The following is a 21,203-nucleotide window of genomic DNA, read 5'->3' on the forward strand; positions in this document are numbered from 1 at the left end:
GATTTTAAGCTACACAGCATATACTTTTATCATATTTTTGCCTATAAAATCTACCAACATTGGTGCTTTCTCTGGATAAGTACGTGTCAGTCAAACACACACAGTATATTATGTGCAACACCCCTCTGTGGTGCCTCCTTGCCATGGTGAGGGGCTCGCGTACACCTCCCTGGGACAGGTGTCGGTTGCCTGTGCCCCCTCTCCTGCCCCCTCTTTGGGTGGTGTACGTGCTGAAGGGCACCATGTAGGGGCCTTGTGAGCCATCGGACCACCCGCTGGAGGGGTCGCCTGTGAGAGGCCGCCCTGAGTGGATGGTTGGGTGTCCAGGCTAGGGCGATAGGGGGACTGGGGTCTTAGCACCAGTGTGGGAGAATGAACGAAGTAGTAGGACTCCCCTGTTGAAAAGGGGGAGCACCGCTGGGGACGACATACCCTTCCTGCACTGGCCCGCGCTCGGCCTCCCTGGCTGCCCTGGTAGGTGGTATCCCTTGGTTCCGGGTCCCATCCCTTATATATTGGTTTGCTATATGGATGACGACTTGACTACTCCTAACCAGGCTCATGGGGTGGGCGACCAGGCCCTTGAGTCGGACCGTCCTGGAAGACCGGGATCTGTAACCTCCGCTACAGAGCCCTAGTTTAGGCCCAGACCGGACTCTTCCTTCCTGCTCCCCTCCCTTCTCTGTGGTTGGGTCGAGCCCCAAGCCTGCTGTGGTGACCGTCTCGCCCCCTCGCACGGCTCCATCTCTTCTTGCGACTACTGCACCTTTCGACCCGTCTCTCTACGGGTTCTCATCGCCGTCCCCGCCACGGCTGCTCTCGTATGCTCCCTTCCTATCCTACTTCGTTCCATGCTTTGTTTGGTCCTGCTACATGGACTAAGTACTTTGACCTCCAACCTTTGGACTCGACTCCTCCTGACGATTTTCCCCTTCATAGGCATCTTGTCGATTCCATGGATGCCTCTGTCACCTTCAACCCCACTCGTCTTGTTACCCATGTCGTTGCTGCTCCTTCTCAGGATGCGGCCACTCGCTTGGCCGCCTTATCCTGCCTTGGCGAAACCCCTGTTCGGGCCTCGAAGAACACTCGGTTGAATGCCAGTGTGGGCACTGTTCTTCTCCCGCACCATGTTGCGACCGGTGTTAGGGATCTCAGGGATTGCCACGAGGATATCAAGCATGTCCTCGAGGCCCAGGGTCATTCTGTCCTCCAGGTGGATACATTTACACGTCCCCCTTGTGGTCATCGCCGTCTGCCTCTTCGGGTTGTGAAGGTTACCTTTGATGGTAGGACCCTTCCATCCTCTGTCATTCTTGCTGGTGCCAGGTGCTCCGTTCAGGAGTATATTCCATCTCCTCGGCTCTGCAGTAAGTGCTGGAAGTTTGGGCATGGTACCCTCAAATGCTGTAGTCCTGTCTCTCTCTGTCTCCTGTGTGGAAGCGAGGGTCACTCTAAGTTGGAGTGCACTTCTCCCCAGACCTAGCTGCTGCCTCAATTGCGGTGAGGCTCACCCTACCTTCTCCGTGCATGTATTCGTTACAAACCTGAGGCGGCTGTCCTCAGCTTGAAGCACCGAGACCGTTTGTCTTTTCCTGAGGCTCGGCGCCAAGTTCATCATCTCCCCTCTTTCGCTGGTGTCTCCTATGCTCACGTGGTGCGCTCTTCCTCTCCTCGTCCTTCCCGCCTTCCTCAGTCTCATAACCGTTTCCGAGCCTTAGACCTGGACATGCCCACCTCCGCTTCCCCTGTTTCTCTCCGTTCTGTCCCGAAGGGTCCCCCTCCTGGTTCTCTGTCTAGGGCTCCCCTTCTTTCTACCCAGTCTGTCACGTCTCCTGTGTCTTCTATTTCCTCTCCTTCTAGTCCTCCTTCCCGTCCTTCTCCTCCGTCTCTTGACTCTCCACACCGCCTGACTGTGCAGGCCGACGTCCATTGCTCTCCTGATGGTTGTGTTGTTCGCTCTCGCTCTTCTTCTATCGAGACACTGGAGTCTGTTGCCCAGTACGTTGCTGCTGGGACGCCTGTATCTTTGAGTCAGAAGCGGAAACCTGGCTCCTCTCCTTCCTCCTCCCCTGTCGGTAAGAAAGCTTCGCTTTCTTCTTCACCCAATATCTCTGATTCTATCGTTCCTTCCCCTCCCGCTTCGGTGGTGGTGCCCCCTGTTCCTACTGTGGGGGTTTCTTTAGCCCCCGGTTCCATCTCGGTTACTGCCCTTGCTGAGGTGCGCTCCCCTCTTTCTGCCCCCCCCCCTCCTCCCCTTCCTTCTCCTCCAGATCCTGCTCGTCCACCTCTGGTCCATCCTCCCGCTTCTTGCCCTCCTTCTTTACTCAGTTTACCCATGCCCCCTAACCCTGACTTTGCTGACCCTGATCCTGACTCTGCTTTTTTAGCGTGCTGTGTTCCTTCTTCACCTTTGTTTCTTCTTTGCTCTCTGTTGCTCTCCTCTCTCTCTCTTTGCTGATGTCTTTTCTTCAGTGGAACATCCATGGATTTTACGCCAATTTCCTTGACCTCCAACTTCTCATTTCACAGTTTTCGCCCCTTTGTGTCTGTCTCCAGGAGCCGATGCTTGGTTCTCGTCCTGGTCGCTTCCGTGGCTATTCTTTTCTCTCCCCTCCCCCAGCTGTAGCTGGGGTCCATAATTCTTCTGCTCTCTTGATTCGTTCCGATGTTCCCTTTGTCCCCTTACTTTTTTCCTCGCCTCTTCACTGTTCTGCCGCCCGTGTCTTTGTGCGTAGATGGTACCCGGTTTGTTCCATTTGTCTCTTCCCCACTGTCCCACATTCTCTTCCTGATCTTAAACACCTCCTAGACTCCTTGCCAGAGCCTGTGCTCCTGCTGGGTGATTTCAGTTGTCGTCATGCCCTTTGGGGTGATGTGCTGACAAACACCCGGGATCGCCTCCTTGAACATTTCATCCTCTCTTCTTCCCTGTCCCTTCTTAATTCTGGTGAGCCCACTCATTTGGACTCTCGGACTCGCTTCCTTTCTTGTCTCGATCTTTCTCTGTGCTCGTCATCCCTTTTCTTAGATTTCAGGTGGCGAGTCCTTGATGACCTCCATGGCAGTGACCATTTTCCTATCCTTGTCACTTTTTTCTCCTTTCGCCCTCCTCTCTCCTTCCCTAGGTGGCAGTTTGCCAAGGCTGACTGGCACCTCTTTACTCTCCGTGCTACTATTTCCGACCTCTCCGTTTTACCTCTCCCTCGCGCCCTCCTTCTTTTTCATGACACTGTCTTTGACGCTGCCCACCACTCTATTCCTCGCTCTTCCTCTCGGGGAACGCGGAAGTGCGTTTTCTGGTGGAGTTTGGACTGTGCTCGAGCTGTCCGCTGTAAGCGTGCAGCCTGGAAGAGACATCGCCGCCGGCAGACGGTTGAGTCTTTTCTTTTGTTACGGAAGGCGAGTGCGGTGGCCCGTAGGACCATCCGTGCGGCTAAACGTGCTTGCTGGGCATCTTGTGTCTCCACCGTTACGTCCGAAACTCCTCTTCCACTGGTCTGGAAGCGTATCCGCAAGATTGCGGGTAAGTTCGTTCCCGATGTCTCACCGGTCCTTCGCCTCCATGGTGCTTTTGTGGCGGACCCGTTGCAGGTTGCGACCAAACTGGGTTCCCATTTCTCCTCTGTTAGTTCTGGTTCTCATCTCCCCCAATCCTTCCTTCTTCGTAAGCCTCTCCTTGAATCTCGTCCTTTAAATTTCTGTACTTATCTTCACCTTCCCTATAATGATCCATTCTCTCTCTCTGAACTTCAATCTGCCCTAGCCCTTTGTGGTTCTACGGCAGCGGGCTCCGATGGCATTCATTATGAAGTGCTTCGCCATCTCCCTCTGTGCACGTCTCAGTATTTACTGAGTCTGTACAATCTGGTCTGGGAGTCGTCGTCAGTCCCTGAAGACTGGCTCGATGCTGTTATCCTCCCTGTTCGGAAACCAGGGCCTCTCGCGTCATCTCCCAAGGACTTCCGCCCTATTGCCCTCATGAGTTGTGTCTGCAAGCTCTTTGAACGTATGGTCAACGTTCGTTTGATGTGGTTCTTAGAACACTATCACCACCTCTCCCCTTCTCAATTTGGTTTTCGCAAGTGCCGCAGCACAACAGATGTCCTGGTGAACTTGGAGGTCTATATTCGTACTGCTTTTGCTGCGAAGACCTCCGTTGTTGCCGTCCTTTTTGACCTGGAAAAGGCTTACGACACTACCTGGCGGTATCATATTCTGTCTCAACTTCATTCTTTTGGCCTTCATGGGAACCTCCCTCTCTTCCTCCGAAGCTTCCTCTCCCGTCGTTCCTTTCGTGTGCGGCTTGGTACTGCTCTCTCTGCCCCTTTTCAGCAGTATGAGGGTGTACCCCAGGGTAGTGTTCTGAGCACTACTCTTTCTAGTTACCCTCAACGGTCTTCTTTCCTTTCTTCCTTCTGGCATCTTCTCTGCTCTCTATGTTGATGATCTTACCCTTTGCTGTCGGGGTGATGATTCCCCTCTCCTTCGACGGCGGCTTCAACTTGCGATTGATGCCGTGTCGTCTTGGACCACCGATCATGGCTTCAAGTTCTCTGCGTCTAAGACTTGTGCTATGACTTTTACTCGGAAGCATGTCGTTCTTCGTCCCTCTTTGTCACTTTATGGTCATCCCTGTGTACAGGGATTCCGCGAAGCTTTTGGGGTTAGTCTTTGACACTCGTTTGTCTTGGTCAGCCCATATCTCTTTACCTCCGAGTTGAATGCTCTAAGGCCCTTAACCTCCTTAAGGTTTTGTCCCATACTTCTTGGGGAGCGGATAGGCGCACGCTCCTCTATTTGCACTCCTCTCTCGTCCTGTCTACACTCGATTATGGTTGCCCTTCATACTCTTCTGCTTCTTCTCCTACTCTTCGCCGTCTTGATGCTTTGCACCATACTGGGTTGCGTCTCAGCTCTGGTGCCTTTTGTTCGACTCCCGCCCTTAGTTTGTATGTTGACACTGGCTTTCTCTCTCTTCAGGACCGCCGTGATCGCTACTGTCTTCGCTATCTTGCGCGGTCCTTCCAACATCCTTCCTCTCGCCTCTGTCGTGCATTGACTTTTCCTCCTCCTGTGGTTCCTGTTCCTCTCTTCATTGTCTCCCACTTTCTGTCCGGTTATCTCGCATACAGGATTCTCTTTCTGTTCATATTTCTAATGTTTCTCTTCGTATTGTTCCTTACCTCCGTGGAGAGTCTCCCTTCCCAAGTATTGTATGTCCTTGACTTGTATTACTAAAGCCTTTACCCCTCCTACAATTCTGAAAAGCCTCTTCCTTGAGTACTTTTCTTCGCACTCCCACTCTATGTCCATCTTCACCGATGGGTCTAAGTCTGCGGACGGTGTGGGCTACTCTGTTGTTTTTCCTAACCGTACATAGGTGTCGCCTCCCTTCGGAGGCTAGCATCTTTACGGCAGAACTTTATGCTATTCTCTAGGCTCTTCGTCTCTTGCTTTCTCATTCTCATTCCTCCTTTGTGGTTTTAGTTGATTCTCGTAATGCCCTAATGGCTCTAGGGTCCTTTAATCCTGTCCATCTGGTGGTCATCGAGATTCAACATTGGCTGTTTCTTATTTCTAGTAAATTTAAATCAGTAGCATTTTGCTGGATTCCCAGCCACATTGGTGTTTCTTTCAATGAGCGTGCGGATGCTGCCACTAAGGAAGCTATCCGTTCTTGTCCCATCTCCCGTAAAGGTATTCCTTATTCCGAACTTTATCCTGTTATTCTTTCTTCCATTCTTGCCCGTTGGCAGGGTTGTTGGTCCTCTGTGGTTGGTAACAAGCTGCGTACTCTCAAACGTAGTGTCCCCGTGGCCTTCCTCCTGCCACCGTAACCGGTGGTGGGAAACTGCTTTGGCACGGCTGTGGGTTGGTCATACTCGCTTAACCCAAGGCCACTTAATGGAGCGCCGCCCTGCTCCTTATTGTCCGAATTGCGTTGTCCCTCTTACAGTTGTGCATATCCTTGTTGTATGTCCTGACTTCCAGGACGAGCGTGTGTCTTGCTTTCCGACCGTCCCTCGCGGTCACTTGTCCCTCGATAGAATTCTAGGTGAATCGGATACTTTTGATATCGTTCGCCTTATGCGTTTTTGTTCTCGTATTGGCATTCTTGGTGATATTTAGCGTCCTCTGATTATTTTGCACTTTGATGGTGCTACATAGCCTTCCCGGTTTGCTGCCTTCTTTTGATAATTACCTTACCTTATGTGCAACATTCACAAATACTATACAAGAAAACAACTCCAAAATAAGACTGTAGGAACTGTAAATATGATGCTGACCTTGACATGCTAATGTAAGCTTTTAATTTAAAACTGAAATAACACCAAAAAATCAGAACTGAACAAATGTGAGGTTTTACAGTGCTTAGTATACAAATAAAAAAAATCTCATCAGTCAGAAAATTAATCTTCAGTAACATTTAGGCCTTCCGATATTTACCCACATTCTAGGCTAATTTAATTTTGAATCTCTGAGCCTAGCTAATACTGACTGGGTTCTTATTGCTGTTCATGACTGTTAAACTGTTTTGTGGTGAGCTCATTCTTATTTCTGCTGTTGGTCCATAACCAATTATTGCAATCTGGCCTGTATTGTACCTCAAATCCTGTGCTGAATATGAATAGCTTCTCCCTGGATCGATTACCTGTTCTTTGCTGCAAGCGAGTCTGAATTATACAATCTGGCTGACATCCCCATCTTTCCCATTTTGATGAAATGGTGCAAGTACATTAATTCGGTGCTATTTAAACTATCTGATGTGACACTGGCATTTTTCCCTCTGTGTACCAGGGACAGGTACCATATTTGTCATATATTTACATATATGTAGCACATCAGACCACAAAAACTTGATATTCTTCACTGTTAACTGGATTAAAAGTTTACATTACCAAGTTGTTACTGAAATATTCACACTTAAATACACTGAAGAGGTACAGGAAGGTGTAGTGGGATGCTGGTTTGATAGGATGGTGTTGGGTACATCATTGAGGATTGTGGTGTGAGAGCAACAAGCATGAGAAATCAAATGTGGTGGGAGATTAGTGAAGCAGGGTTTTAGGAGAGTGGGAAATAGTGCCTGTGGTAGGGATGTTAAGAGATAAGGTTGAAGGGTGGAGCTAAAGTGGGAGGGGGGGCAAACAAACATGTTGTGGAAAGAAGTGGATCGATGGCCAGCATGATTTACTTGCTTGAGACTTTGTACCAATTTCTTTGAATCCTTTCAACAATATGAAGGTGTTCTAAACATTACTCTTTTTTTCCTAGTTGCCATTAAGGTCTTCCTTTCTCTTCTTTCTGGTATTTTTTCGGCCCTCTATGTTCCCGCTGCATGTAAATTTTCCCAGGGAATTTACTGTCATTAGCTTTTATAGAGGTGATCAGCTTAATCCCACACTAGTTATTCATTCTTCGATCCATGCCCATTGGCAGGGTCGCTGGTTTTCTGTTACTGGTAACAAGCTGCGTGCTCTTAAAGGTAATGTGTTTCCATGGCCTTCCTTCCTACCACCGTAATCGGTGGTGGAAGCGGTAGTGGTGGTGGAAACGGCTCTGGCAAGGTTACATATTGGCCATACTTGTTTAACTCACGAGCACCGAATGGAGCATCACCCTGCTCCTTATTGTCCGAACTGCATTGTCCCTCTTACGGTTGTGCATGTCTTTGTTGAATGTTCCGACTTTCCAGGATGTGCGTGTGTCTTGCTTCCCGATTGTTCCTCGCGGTCACCTTTCCCTCGATAGTATCCTTGGTGAATCGGATGCCTTTGATGTTGTTCACCTTATGCGCCTTTGTTCACACTTAATCCTTAGTGATATTTAGCGCCTTTTGAATATTCTGCACTTTTGACGGTGATACATAGCCTCCCTGGCTTGGTACCTTCTTTTGATAATTACTTACTTAATCCCACTGGTGCACAGGAAACTCATATGAATTGATAATATTTTATTTAACCCAACATCACAAAAAAAAACTTGCATCTATAATAATAATAATAATAATTTTTATTTAGGTAAAGGTACATACATAAAGAGATTTTACAAAGTTTGTTGGCTTTATAGATAGAGCTAGTACATACAATGCCTAAAGCCACTATTACGCAAAGCGTTTCGGGCAGTAAATCTACATTTACTTCATGCACAATACCCCACAGGCAGGAGTAAGACTTACAAATGCAATACTATAGGTATTGACTACATACTACAGCCTCTGAAGGAGACATATACTTGGACTTTTCCCCCATAACCCCAGTACACATTGATCCTCACTGATCTTAACAGCATACAATACAATAAAAGTTTGTTAGAGCCAGAGTTGCATGATAATTCTTCAATAATAAAATGAGAATGGTGGCCGCCACGTTACAGGAACTTAAAAGAAATTCCCTCACGCCCTCGGGTCACGTCCAGTCCGGATCATTTGCAAATCAGCAATCCTTTCTCTTTCCCACGATACCATAAGCAACCCAAATATACTGTAATTGTTCATTTTACACAACATTAAACAACCACCAAACTCTAAAGTATTTACAATGTATGATATACCATTTTAGCTGTTTTCTGTGGGGAGCCCCGGAGGCTCCCTGGAGCTTATCGGGCTAATGTATGTTATATAAGACCGGGACATTGGCTAAGGAGTTCAGACCTACCAGGGACCACCGCCAGAACCTGGCCCCTTCAGAGAGGTTTCAGGGAGCAATGGCCCTGGAAAATCCCCTTGTGGTTGGGGTTCTCCTTATCTGCCATCGACCGCGGTCAGGCACCCAGAAAGGTAGGCATAACAAAACAAACACCACATGGCAAAAAACTAAAATAAAAAACGAAGAGAGGTAGAAACTCCCTACAATCCCAAGGAAACAAGCAAACATCACACTTCACTGCCGCGCCGATCGTCCGCGCAGCCCTCCCCGCCCCGAGAGGGGAAGGGGGGGGGGGGAGCCCAGGACCAACCGCGCCGGCTGCCAAGCTTCAGTTCGTAAGCTAATGTCAACTGGGATAGACGCTTCTCTAGCCTCAGCTTCCTAGGCGGTGTTTGCCTTATGTGGCGTTCACTGCTGTGTGTTGTGTTGGGCGGTGGCCAGGAGTACCTCATCAGTGCCGGGGCTGCATGCACTTAGTGGCTGACTTCCCTAAGCGCCCTGTGAGTACTGCCCTTGCGTAACAGGGTTATCTTCCCTGGGGCGTTCGGGAACCATTCCCGTAGAGGTTCTTGCTGCTCGGAATTTGCCTCGCCCTTGGGGCCAGCTGGGGCTTGGGGCCCTTGTTTGGCCCTGAGTAGGGATTGGTATTGTGCTGGTTAGGGCGTCAATTAAGGTGTTGCACGGCCTGCCACCTAAGCACCGACCGGTTCCTGTTGCCTCTGGAGACGGTGTACTTTTGCGGGGTTTTTCTTTTGTTTTATATTCATGCCTGGTGGGGGTCTGCCTAGTGTGGCTATAGTTCCACTGGTAGTGTTTGTTGGCCCTCTGCTAGGCCCCCATGATTGTACACGTCGCAGGGATTTTCAGTGTTATCCTCTACCCTCTTATTATGTTTGGGTTTCTTAACCGGTTAGCAACACCTTGCCCGGGCTTCCCGTAGCAGTCAGCCTACGGGCCCTGGAAACCCCTGTCTGGGCTCAGTGGACCATTGAATGTGTCTTCCGGGTTCCAACCCGTCTTGTACGGGATCGTTGGTTGCTGTGCCCTTGTCTCCGGGTGACAGTCGCCACTTTCACCTCCCTCATGTTACCCGTTGGGTCACTGACACCTTGACCCGGAGTCTTGCTAGAGAGATTCTCTGTTTGTTCTCCAGTACTCTCCTGATGTTATTACTGTTCAGAGTACAGGCGGCATCCGTGTTGCAAGCTAGGCTAGGTTGCTGCAACACCCTCGGTTGGTTTCCACTCGGATGCACCGAGGCCGCCCCGTTTTGGTTAGGTGCTGTTCGCCCCTTTCCCTCCCTGTTCCCGGCTCCTGACCGTCTGCGGGTTTCAGGGTCGGGGCGGGGTTTAGTTGGGGCCGAGACTCGGGCGGTTTTCGGGGGCTGCCCTGTTCGGGTTGGGGGACGGAGGTTTTCGAGCCTGTTCCTCCTGCCAAGGCTTCTGGGTCTTACCAGCGGCCCTTTCTTGCTGCCTTTCCCATGGACTCTTGCTTTTCCTTAAGGGCGGAGGGCTTGGAGGACGGCTCTGCCCCCGGGGCCTCTGTTGCTGGTTCCCAGGGCTGTGGGGGATGCCTGCTAGCAGTTCTGGGGCGGTTTGCTCCTGCCTGGGTTTTCTGCTTTTGGGCGGAGTTTTTCGCCCATCCAGTCTGCTTGCTTCATACTTTTGCTGGCGTGTTTTCGTATCTTTAGCGTCGGTCACAGCCCTCTGTTCGGGCGGCCATTTTCGTCTGCCGGTTTCCCAGCGTGGCCACCGGGGCGGCGTTGCGGTTTGTTTACATGCACCTGGGTGTGCGAGCGAGCTTCTTGGGTGAGTTTTCACCTTTTTTCAGGGACTCCTGGTTCAACCTTGAGGCCGAACAGACGTCTGGACTCCTCCTCCGCCTGGGTGCCGCCTGATCACGTCTTGTTTTCGCGTTTTGGCTTTGCTACTGCCGTTTGGCATCCCTTTTCAGCGGTCCAATTGTACGACGCCTGGCGCACATATCGCCTTTGGTCACAGGCTTGTTGATAGATTTTTTTTTGACGTGTACTAGCTGGTTCTCCTGGCGGAGTGACGGTGTTCGGGGGCCGGCTTGGCCGAGAGGTGCCGGGGGTTGGCGGGTCTTGGTGGGCTCCTGGTGTGTCCTCACTCGTGGTGGGCTCCTGGTGTGCCCTCACTCGTGGTGGGCGGCCGGCTTCTGCTCTGCCAGGGGGACACTGGATGACTTTTTGCATTTTAGTTGGGGGCAGGGTTTTGGTTTTGCTACCTGGTGTTTTCTGTGTGGAGCGGGACCGGTGCTTGTCACCCTGAGGGACTCCTGGGGCTCCCCAATCATCTGCCTGACTGTGCGTTTATTTGCCGTATGGCATATTAGTTTCTAGTGATTGGCGTCACTCGTTTTGCGATTTGGCTTGGCGTTTCACCTCTCCAGGCTTCGCGATTCACCCTTAACGGGTACGCCGGGGCGCGTACCCGTTTTTTCAAAGTAAACTTCTACATGGGTACCATTGAGCAAAAAGTCTTAGTCGACATGAACTTGAAACCGGCCATATACTGCAGGTATGTTGACGACATTTTTACACAGGTACCTGATGTCAGACATCTGCAGGAGCTGAAGGAGGCATTTGAGCAGAGTTCTGTGTTGCATTTCACTTACGAGATGGAGAAGGATGGGAAGCTGCCCTTTCTAGATGTAACAGTCATGGAAAGGAGCGGAGTTTTCCACACTGCAGTCTACACTAAGGAAACAAACATAGGAATGTGTCTGAATGCCAACAGTGACTGCCCAGACAGGTAAAAGAGGAGTGTTGTTAACGCTTATGTCGACCGTGCTCTTAGCCACAGCTCAGAATGGAAGCAAGTCGACGAAGAACTCTGTAGGGTAAGGCAGGTCCTAGTCAACAACGGCTTCTCCAATGGTTTCGTGGAAGACATCATAAGAAGGAAAGTGAAACGCCATGCAACCTCTGAAGAGACAACTAACACAACACCTATACCCCCTATTAGACTATTTTACAGGAATTTCTTTTCCACAGCTCATAAAACGGAGGAAAGGGTCCTGAAAGATATTGTTAATAGAAACGTTATCCCTACAGGCAAAAATCAGAAGATACAACTGACGATTTACTATAAAACCAAAAAAACGACCAGCCTACTCATGAGAAACTCTCCAGACACAAAGCAGAATGCTTTAAAAGAGATCAACGTCGTCTATGCCTTCAAATGCCCTCTTGGGGACTGTAAGCCTCAAAAAACTCAGTATATAGGCAAGACAACAACATCTCTTTCCAGGCGTTTAACGATGCTTAACGTTTTTTCTCTTGTAATGTATCTTTATCATTTATCAATTCTGATTGAAGGCTGAGAAGTGCGTTCTGGCTACTAGGTACGACATATGTATATATATATATATATATATATATATATATATATATATATATATATATATATATATATATATATATATATATATATATATATATATATATATTGTACAATTTGGGCTGTATGAGTACAAATCTTGGTGACGGAATAACATGTTGAAGGGTGACTCCATACACAGCTTGAAATGTAAGACATGAGACAACGTCAAGACTCCTGGAAGGTGTACATGTTTGAGTTAAGTGAAGTACAACTAGGTGAGTGTGGCGGCCGGGGTGCCGCCAACAAGGGGCGGGTGGAGGGGAGCGGGATGAGGTGTGAGACAGTGCCAAGGCTCTCCCCCCTCATCCCTTTCCCGTGTGTGGTGGCACCCAGTTACTCCGACAACACCAGAGTGCCAGGGAGTGTCACCAACGCCTTGAGCCCACTTAACCTCTACAGTGATCACTTGTTATAGTGGTTGACTCTCACGTAAACAAACTCGGTTGCTTATATATAGGTAGGTTTATGGTGTTTACTCTTATATAATACTTTTTTGAATAGGAAACCATATTTAAGCAAATTATCATAAATAGTACTCTAAAGAGTCAGTCGGCGATGTGCTTAAAAAGTGTGTCATGTTTCATCTATTAAAAACTCTCCCGCTCAGCGAGTTGATATGAAAAGCTGCCAAATCGAACAGAGGAGTCAAATGTTTTTTTTTAAATGTTACAAAATGAGACAAATAAAGAGATTATTCCAGTGGTGTAAGGAGATAGGCGCCAGTTAATTGTCTCGAGCTTGCGTAGGCTGAGCGCCGAGCAGGCGTCCCCGCCAAGCTCCCACACACACACCACCTTCACTACTCAAGATGCCACGGTGTAACTACTTCAGGTTAACTGGTGGTAGTTGTCATCGAAGTTGCCTTTCTTTGGCTACCAATCTTGCTACAAGTTACCTGCTTGATTGAGTCTTTTCTTTTGTTGTGTACGCCTGTACCAGGGGCGGTGTGCTCGTACACCTGTCCCGGGGGCGGTGTGCTCATACACCTGTCCCGGGGGCGGTGTGCTCGTACACCTGTCCCGGGGGCGGTGTGCTCGTACACCTGTCCCGGGGGCGGTGTGCTCGTACACCTGTCCCGGGGGCGGTGTGCTCGTACACCTGTCCCGGGGGCGGTGTGCTCGTACACCTGTCCCGGGGGCGGTGTGCTGGTACACCTGTCCCGGGGGCGGTGTGCTCGTACACCTGTCCCGGGGGCGGTGTGCTCGTACACCTGTCCCGGGGGCGGTGTGCTCGTACACCTGTCCCGGGGGCGGTGTGCTGGTACACCTGTCCCGGGGGCGGTGTGCTCGTACACCTGTCCCGGGGGCGGTGTGCTGGTATACCTGTCCCGGGCGCGGTGTGCTGGTACACCTGTCCCGGGGGCGGTGTGCTGGTACACCTGTCCCGGGGGCGGTGTGCTCATACACCTGTCCCGGGGGCGGTGTGCTCGTACACCTGTCCCGGGGGCGGTGTGCTCGTACACCTGTCCCGGGGGCGGTGTGCTGGTACACCTGTCCCGGGGGCGGTGTGCTGCTACACCTGTCCCGGGGGCGGTGTGCAGGTACACCTGTCCCGGGGGCGGTGTGCTGGTACACCTGTCCCGGGGGCGGTGTGCTGGTACACCTGTCCCGGGGGCGGTGTGCTCGTACACCTGTTACCGCATCAAGCAGATTTATGTGGGTATTTCTGGATTGTATATAATTTGCCTAACAATACCATAGTTGGTGTAAGTTGAGTGATGGAGTTTCCATATATGGCTTAATTAAGTTGCCTGGTTTTGTTGCTAAGCGTGGTGTAAGTTGTTTGGTGACACCATAATTGGTTTTAGTGTTCTGGTAGTAGAGTCGGGTTCGTTCTCGACTCACAATCCAACAGTCCGTCCTCACAAACAAAGGCCAAAGTCCATTTCATCCACCCGCCACACCCCCTGTTTATGCAACCCGTCCTCAGACTAAGTCCATTCCATTCAGCGGTCGACCTGAAAGCCCGTCCTTTAATCTAACTGAGGTTAAACACATCAAAAAGTCAACACCAGCAAGCAACAGCCAATTAATGCACAACTATATTCTACCCACTTCAAGACCCCGAACCAATATAGAAGCAGCAAGAGGAAGTATGGGCCAATAGGCCTTCTGCAATTACTTCCATTCTTATGTTTTCATACCCATTGTTTCGTGTTCTGTCTTGTGTTTGTCACCTCACCCAAAACTTTTGTGCCATATCACCTCACCCAAAACGAGTATAAGTATGATGAATTTTTATGTGTAAACTAAGTTTTTGAAAATATAATATGTTTAATGCTCAGTTAGCTTAAAGTATAATATGTTTAAGCTCAGTTAGCTTAAAGGACGAGCTTTCGGGTCGACCGCTGAATGGAATGGACTTAGTCTGTTGAAATTACCTACTTAAAATTATCTGCTAGATTAAGGACCTGCCCGAAACGCTGCGCGTACTAGTGGCTTTACAAGAATGTAAATACTGTACTATCCAATGTATTCTCACAAACCCAATGTACCTTCTTGTATATATATAAATAAATAAATAAATAAATAAATAAATAAATAAATAAATAAATAATAAGAATTACGAAAAGCGTTCAGGCGTCAGACCAAGAATAAAAATGAATTTTGGAGACCTGATATTTCAATTATCCTCAACAGTGAAGAGAAACATAAGACATATTGAGAAAATTCGTGTTAGAATTATTAATCTTACCTTTTCGGTCATCTTCAACAACATATGTTTACAAGAAAGACTACTAACAATATATATATATATATATATATATATATATATATATATATATATATATATATATATATATATATATATATATATATGTCGTACCTAGTAGCCAGAACGCACTTCTCAGCCTACTATGCAAGGCCCGATTTGCCTAATAAGCCAAGTTTTCCTGAATTAATATATTTTCTCTAATTTTTTTCTTATGAAATGATAAAGCTACCCATTTCATTATGTATGAGGTCAATTTTTTTTTATTGGAGTTAAAATTAACGTAGATATATGACCGAACCTAACCAACCCTACCTAACCTAACCTAACCTATCTTTATAGGTTAGGTTAGGTTAGGTAGCCGAAAAAGTTAGGTTAGGTTAGGTTAGGTAGGTTAGGTAGTCAAAAAACAATTAATTCATGAAAACTTGGCTTATTAGGCAAATCAGGCCTTGCATAGTAGGCATAGAAGTGAGTTCTGGCTACTAGGTACGACATATATATATATATATATATATATATATATATATATATATATATATATATATATATATATATATATATATATATATATATATATATATATATATATACATAATATAGGCGATGTAATTAAGTTACCTGCTGACACCATATATAGTTGGTTCACGTTACCTGGGGCTTATTACCATAGTTGATACAAATTACCTGATATACAAATAATATTTCTGGCACTAATATTTACATATAATGTAGGAGGCACTCCGCTGGGCGGCGAGCCATAGTGACTGGTGGAGGCCAGACACCCGCATCTTTACCGTCTTCCTGAACCAATTGTTCCCCCTCCATCACCCCCCACCCGACCACTTGAGTCACATACATAATAGACTAATCAAAATCTATGTAGTTTGGGGTCTGTTATGAATTAACTAGATTAAAAAAACACTAGTACAACACAAACTGGACTATAAATATTTGATGGTGCTGTGAAATTAAACATTGTCTGGTGAAGTAAAATTTAATTTAACTTGCATAACTAAAAAAAATTAAGGTTAGGTTCTTGAGTTGTGTGTGTGTAGCCACCTAGTTGTGTTTGCGGGGGGTTGAACTTTGGTTCTTTGATCCCGCCTCTCAACTGTCAATCAACTTGTGTACAGATTCCTGAGCCTACTGGGCTCTATCAAATCTACATTTGAAACTGTGTATGGAGTCAGCCTCCACCACATCACTTCCTAATGCATTCCATCTGTTAACTACTCTGACACTGAAAAAGTTCCTGTGTGTGTGTGTGTGTGTGTGTGTGTGTGTGTGTGTGTGTGTGTACTCACCTAGTTGTGTCTACAGGATCGAGCATTGACTCTTGGATTCCGCCTTTCGAGCATCGGTTGTTTACAGCAATGACTCCTGTCCTATTTCCCTATCATACCTGGTTTTAAAATTATGAATAGTATTTGCTTCCACAACCTGTTCCTGAAGTGCATTCCATTTTCCCACTACTCTCACGCTAAAAGAAAACTTCCTAACATCTCTGTGACTCATCTGAGTTTCAAGCTTCCATCCATGTCCCTTCGTTCTGTTACTATTCCGTGTGAACATTTCGTCTATGTCCACTCTGTCAATCCCTCTGAGTATTTCATACGTTCCCATCATGTCCCCCCTCTCCCTTCTTCTTTCTAGTGTCGTAAGGCACAGTTCCCTCAGGCGCTCCTCATACCCCATCCCTCGTAGCTCTTGGACGAGTCTCGTTGCAAACCTCTGAACCTTTTCCAGTTTCATTATATGCTTCTTCAGATGGGGACTCCATGATGAGGCGGCATAACTCTAAGACTGGCCTCACGTAGGCAGTGTAAAGCGCCCTAAATGCCTCCTTACTTAGGTTTCTGAATGATGTTCTAACTTTTGCCAGTGTAGAGTACGCTGCTGTCGTTATCCTATTTATATGTGCCTCAGGAGATAGATTAGGTGTTACGTCCACACCCAGGTCTCTTTCGCGCGTCGTCACAGGTACGCTGTTCCCCTTCATTGTGTACTGTCCCTTTGGTCTCCTATCTCCTAGTCCCATTTCCATAACTTTACATTTGCTCGTGTTGAATTCCAGTAGCCATTTCTCTGACCATCTCTGCAACCTGTTCAGGTCCTCTTGGAGGATCCTGCAATCCTCATCTGTCACAACTCTTCTCATCAACTTTGCGTCATCCGCAAACATCGACATGTAGGACTCTACGCCTGTAAACATGTCGTTAACATATACAAGAAATAGAATTGGTCCCAGCACCGATCCTTGTGGTACTCCACTTGTTACTGTTCGCCAGTCCGACTTCTCGCCCCTTACCGTAACTCTTTGGCTCCTTCCTATTAGGTAGTTCCTTATCCATGCTAGGACCTTATCCAGGCTAGGTGTGTGTGTGTGTGTGTATGCGTGCGCGCATGTGTGCATGCGTGCGCGCGTGCACGTCCGTCCGTACGCACTTCTTCGCTGCCACTCACTGTACGGTATCCGGTGACGACTAACCGAACGAGCAACAGCACAGGTAGTTACTAGTAAGAGATCTAACAACAATCGTGTTCATCATATAATACCGATAATATTGGCAGTGGAACTAAAATGTATTCACACAAGATTCGAGCACAAGTGTGGAATGTTGTAACTGAGGCTCGTATCTGTGATGGATACCAGGAGTCCGTTCTGAAATGCCAGTTTGCATCCTCTAGCCCATCAACCCGAACATGTACATGTTTGCTGCATGAAACATGTTTGTTGCAATGTTGCACTGTCAACACCGTGATGTGGAATCTACACGTCAATATTAATTACGTTGATATTAAAATCACTACTTCATCAGTAGGCATCCATCAGTCTCAGGTGACTGATGGATGACACCACTACTACTAATCAGTGAAAACTTGAGAAGCTTGCAGGTGATGAGGATGAACCCCGATATATGCTACAGATGATTTTGCACCCACCCACATGCAAATAAAACCATGAAATCACCTGATGAGTTAGCCAAAGAATCTGCCTTTAAAGGAGAAATTGAGTGTAACCTTGGATTGTCAATAAGCAGTCTAAGAGCTGCTTATTGACAGCTCTCTGTGTGCTCTCGGTGTACTCTCAGGAGTCTGAGAGTACACCGATAAATGAATAATGAATATTATTTGTTCATAATAAATGAACTAAACTAAACTCGGAAACCGTAAGTACCAAGACAACATTACTCTTCAAGATCAAACTGGAAAAAATCTGCATGAATAATGGGATAACTTTTTACAGGCCAATCAGCTTATAATTTCTGTCCCCGTCAAGGACTCTATAGATAAGTGAGATAGTGCCAGTTTAAGCAGGGCATTCGAGTTTGTGATTTGATAAATTATTGGAATGCGCCTTTGTGATGTTAGGGAACCTATTTAGTTTCCCGTTTCCGGGGACAGAAAACTCATTAATTTAGACTTATCGAAGTTGCTATATATATATATATATATATATATATATATATATATATATATATATATATATATATATATATATATATATATATATATAGGGGTCCAGGCCAACTATAGTGACCTTCTCCCCAGGATGTAACTCACAACAGTTGCCTAACTCCAGGTACCTATATACCTTGCTGGGTGAAATGTGGCATCAGATGAAAGGAAACTTTAGACAAATGTCGCTTTATTTTCCAACCGTGTTGATGTTTGTAATTAATATTTGTAAAGACATTTTCCTCAACATTCATGGAAAACATTACAACAGAAACAAAGATTATCACAAACCTTTTTTTGTATCCGGAGTCAGTGGCGTGACCGCTCGCTTCCTCTCTTAGCTTTTGTATTTTTTATTATTGTATTTTTATTTTTACTTTGTATTTTTTTACATTGTGTACGCACCCAACCTCCGGAGAGCTGGATGAGGTCTTCGAACAGTGATTGTTATATGTGTGTGTGTGTGTGTGTGTGTGTGTGTGTGTGTGTGTGTGTGTGTGTGTGTGTGTGTGTGTGTGTGTGTGTGTGTGTGTGTGTGTGTGTTTTGTAAACATTAGTTATTTATATTAACTATATAATTTCGGGGACACTAAAGCCCCGAAATCATCTCAAGATAACCTCAAGATATATATATATATATATATATATATATATATATATATATATATATATATATATATATATATATATATATATATATATATATATATATGTCGTACCTAGTAGCCAGAACTCACTTTTTGGCCTACTATTCAAGGCCCGATTTGCCTAATAAGCCAAGTTTTCCTGAATTAATATATTTTTTCTAATTTTTTTCTTATGACATGATAAAGCTGCCCATTTCATTATGTATGAGGTCAATTGTTTTTTATTGGAGTTAAAATTAACGTAGATATATGACCGAACCTAACCAACCCTACCTAACCTAACCTAACCTATCTTTATAGGTTAGGTTAGGTTAGGTAGCCGGAAAAGTTAGGTTAGGTTAGGTTAGGTAGGTTAGGTAGTCGAAAAAGCATTAATTCATGAAAACTTGGCTTATTAGGCAAATCGGGCCTTGCATTGTAGGCTGAGAAGTGCGTTCTGGCTACTAGGTACGACATATATATATATATATATATATATATATATATATATATATATATATATATATATATATATATATATATATATATATATATATATATGTCGTACCTAGTAGCCAGAATGCACTTTTTGGCCTACTATGCAAGGCTCGATTTGCCTAATAAGCCAAGTTTTCCTGAAATAATATATTTTCTCTAATTTTTTTCTTATGAAATGATAAAGCTACCCATTTTATTATGTATATAGGCAAATTTTTTTATTGGAGTTAAATTTAACGTAGATATATGACCGAACCTAACCAACCCTACCTAACCTAACCAAACCTATCTTTATAGGTTAGGTTAGGTTAGGTAGCCGAAAAAGTTAGGTTAGGTTAGGTAGGTTAGGTAGTCGAAAAACAATTATTTCATGAAAACTTGGCTTATTAGGCAAATCAGGCCTTGCATAGTAGGCTGAGAAGTGCGTTCTGGCTACTAGGTACGACATATATATATATATATATATATATATATATATATATATATATATATATATATATATATATATATATATATATATATATATGTGTGTGTGTATATCACGAAAATAAACACGTGATTAAGAATGTGACAATGTCAGACCACGGAGGAAAAATGAAACAGAAATTTCCTTAAGTACTTTCGTATATTAAATACATCTTCAGAAGGTGAAGATGAACACCTTCTGAAGATGTATTTAATATACGAAAGTACTTAAGGAAATTCCTGTTTCATTTTTCCTCCGTGGTCTGACATTGTCATATATATATATATATATATATATATATATATATATATATATATATATATATATATATATATATATATATATATATATATATATATATATATATATATGTATATGTGGCCGGGTACTTCTAGTATTATAATATTTATTTATATGTGAGAATAATTCCAGTTTTGAATGAACAGGATGTACAAATTTATGAATGCGTCTGTGGGGGTCGACCTCTGGATGGAATGGACTTGAGTCGAGGTCGTGTTGCTGTAAATGCTTTACCCACGAACAACAAATACAAATAATCGCCATTAGAACCTAAACACCTCACCTAACCTAACCAATGTCTAAATATGCACAGTATGCTAATATATAACAATATTAGTTTTTAATTGAGAAAATTCCTATTTTGAATGAACAAATTGTTAAATTTGATGAATGTGTCTTTGGGGTCAACCGCTGGATGAAATGGACTTGGTTTGAGGACGGGTGGCGTGAGTCTTTTGTAAACCGTTTTCCATTCATAAAAAGGGGGTTTGGCGGGTGCATGGAATGGACCCGCTATTCCATGCCTTTGTTTATGAGGACGAGCTGAATATTTAGCGTTTGTTCACGGAACGTGAGGTGTTCGAGTAGGGAATGTGTACAAAGCACTGTTCGAGAAAAGTTCGAACGTCATTGAGTAGTGTAATCAAAGTTTTTTCATTCCTAAACAGGTGGTTTAAGAGGACGGGCTGCCAGGCTTCGGACGCTGGAACACGTCACCACAGATAACTCTGGCTCCAGCATCTGGACGACGGCAGTATAACTAACTTTCCAGTGACGAATTAGCATGATGGGTCCCATTGGCAAATTTTCTGAGGAATTCTGGGTAAGTTGAGAGAGAGAGAGAGAGAGAGAGAGAGGAGATGGCATATAGAGGCTGGAAGGGAAGGAGAGGGGAAGAAAGGTGGAAAGGTGGAGAAGGGGAGATATGGGAGAGAAGGTGTGAAGAGAGGAGATGGAGGAAAAGAGAAGAGACGGAGGAAAGGTAAGAGAGGAAGGAAGGAAGACTGAGAGACAAGGCAGAGAAAAGGAAGAACGGGGGAACGAGACCCGGGAACCGCCGGATGCCCCATCTAGTATTTAATAA

General features: G+C 45.7%; 1 protein-coding gene across 7 annotated transcripts in view; it reads left to right on the plus strand.

The window, feature by feature from the left end:
• The first annotated feature begins 12,272 nt into the window (after window positions 1–12,272).
• Window positions 12,273–21,203, plus strand: part of LOC123765495 (proline-serine-threonine phosphatase-interacting protein 2) — a 39,515-nt gene continuing 30,584 nt past the window's right edge. For 4 of the 7 annotated variants that reach the window (XM_069333926.1, XM_045754116.2, XM_045754120.2 and 1 more), the window contains exons 1-2: window positions 12,273–12,512; window positions 20,788–20,942. In XM_069333926.1, the coding sequence (XP_069190027.1) occupies window positions 20,904–20,942 (39 nt within the window). In that variant the 5' untranslated portion in view covers window positions 12,273–12,512; window positions 20,788–20,903. Of the gene's footprint in view, window positions 12,513–17,170; window positions 17,278–20,787; window positions 20,943–21,203 lie in introns of those variants that run through there. The other 3 variants (XM_069333928.1, XM_069333929.1, XM_069333927.1) reach the window with 2 other exon arrangements.

This window comes from Procambarus clarkii, chromosome 30 (assembly GCF_040958095.1).
Source record: "Procambarus clarkii isolate CNS0578487 chromosome 30, FALCON_Pclarkii_2.0, whole genome shotgun sequence".
NCBI lineage: Eukaryota > Metazoa > Arthropoda > Malacostraca > Decapoda > Cambaridae > Procambarus > Procambarus clarkii.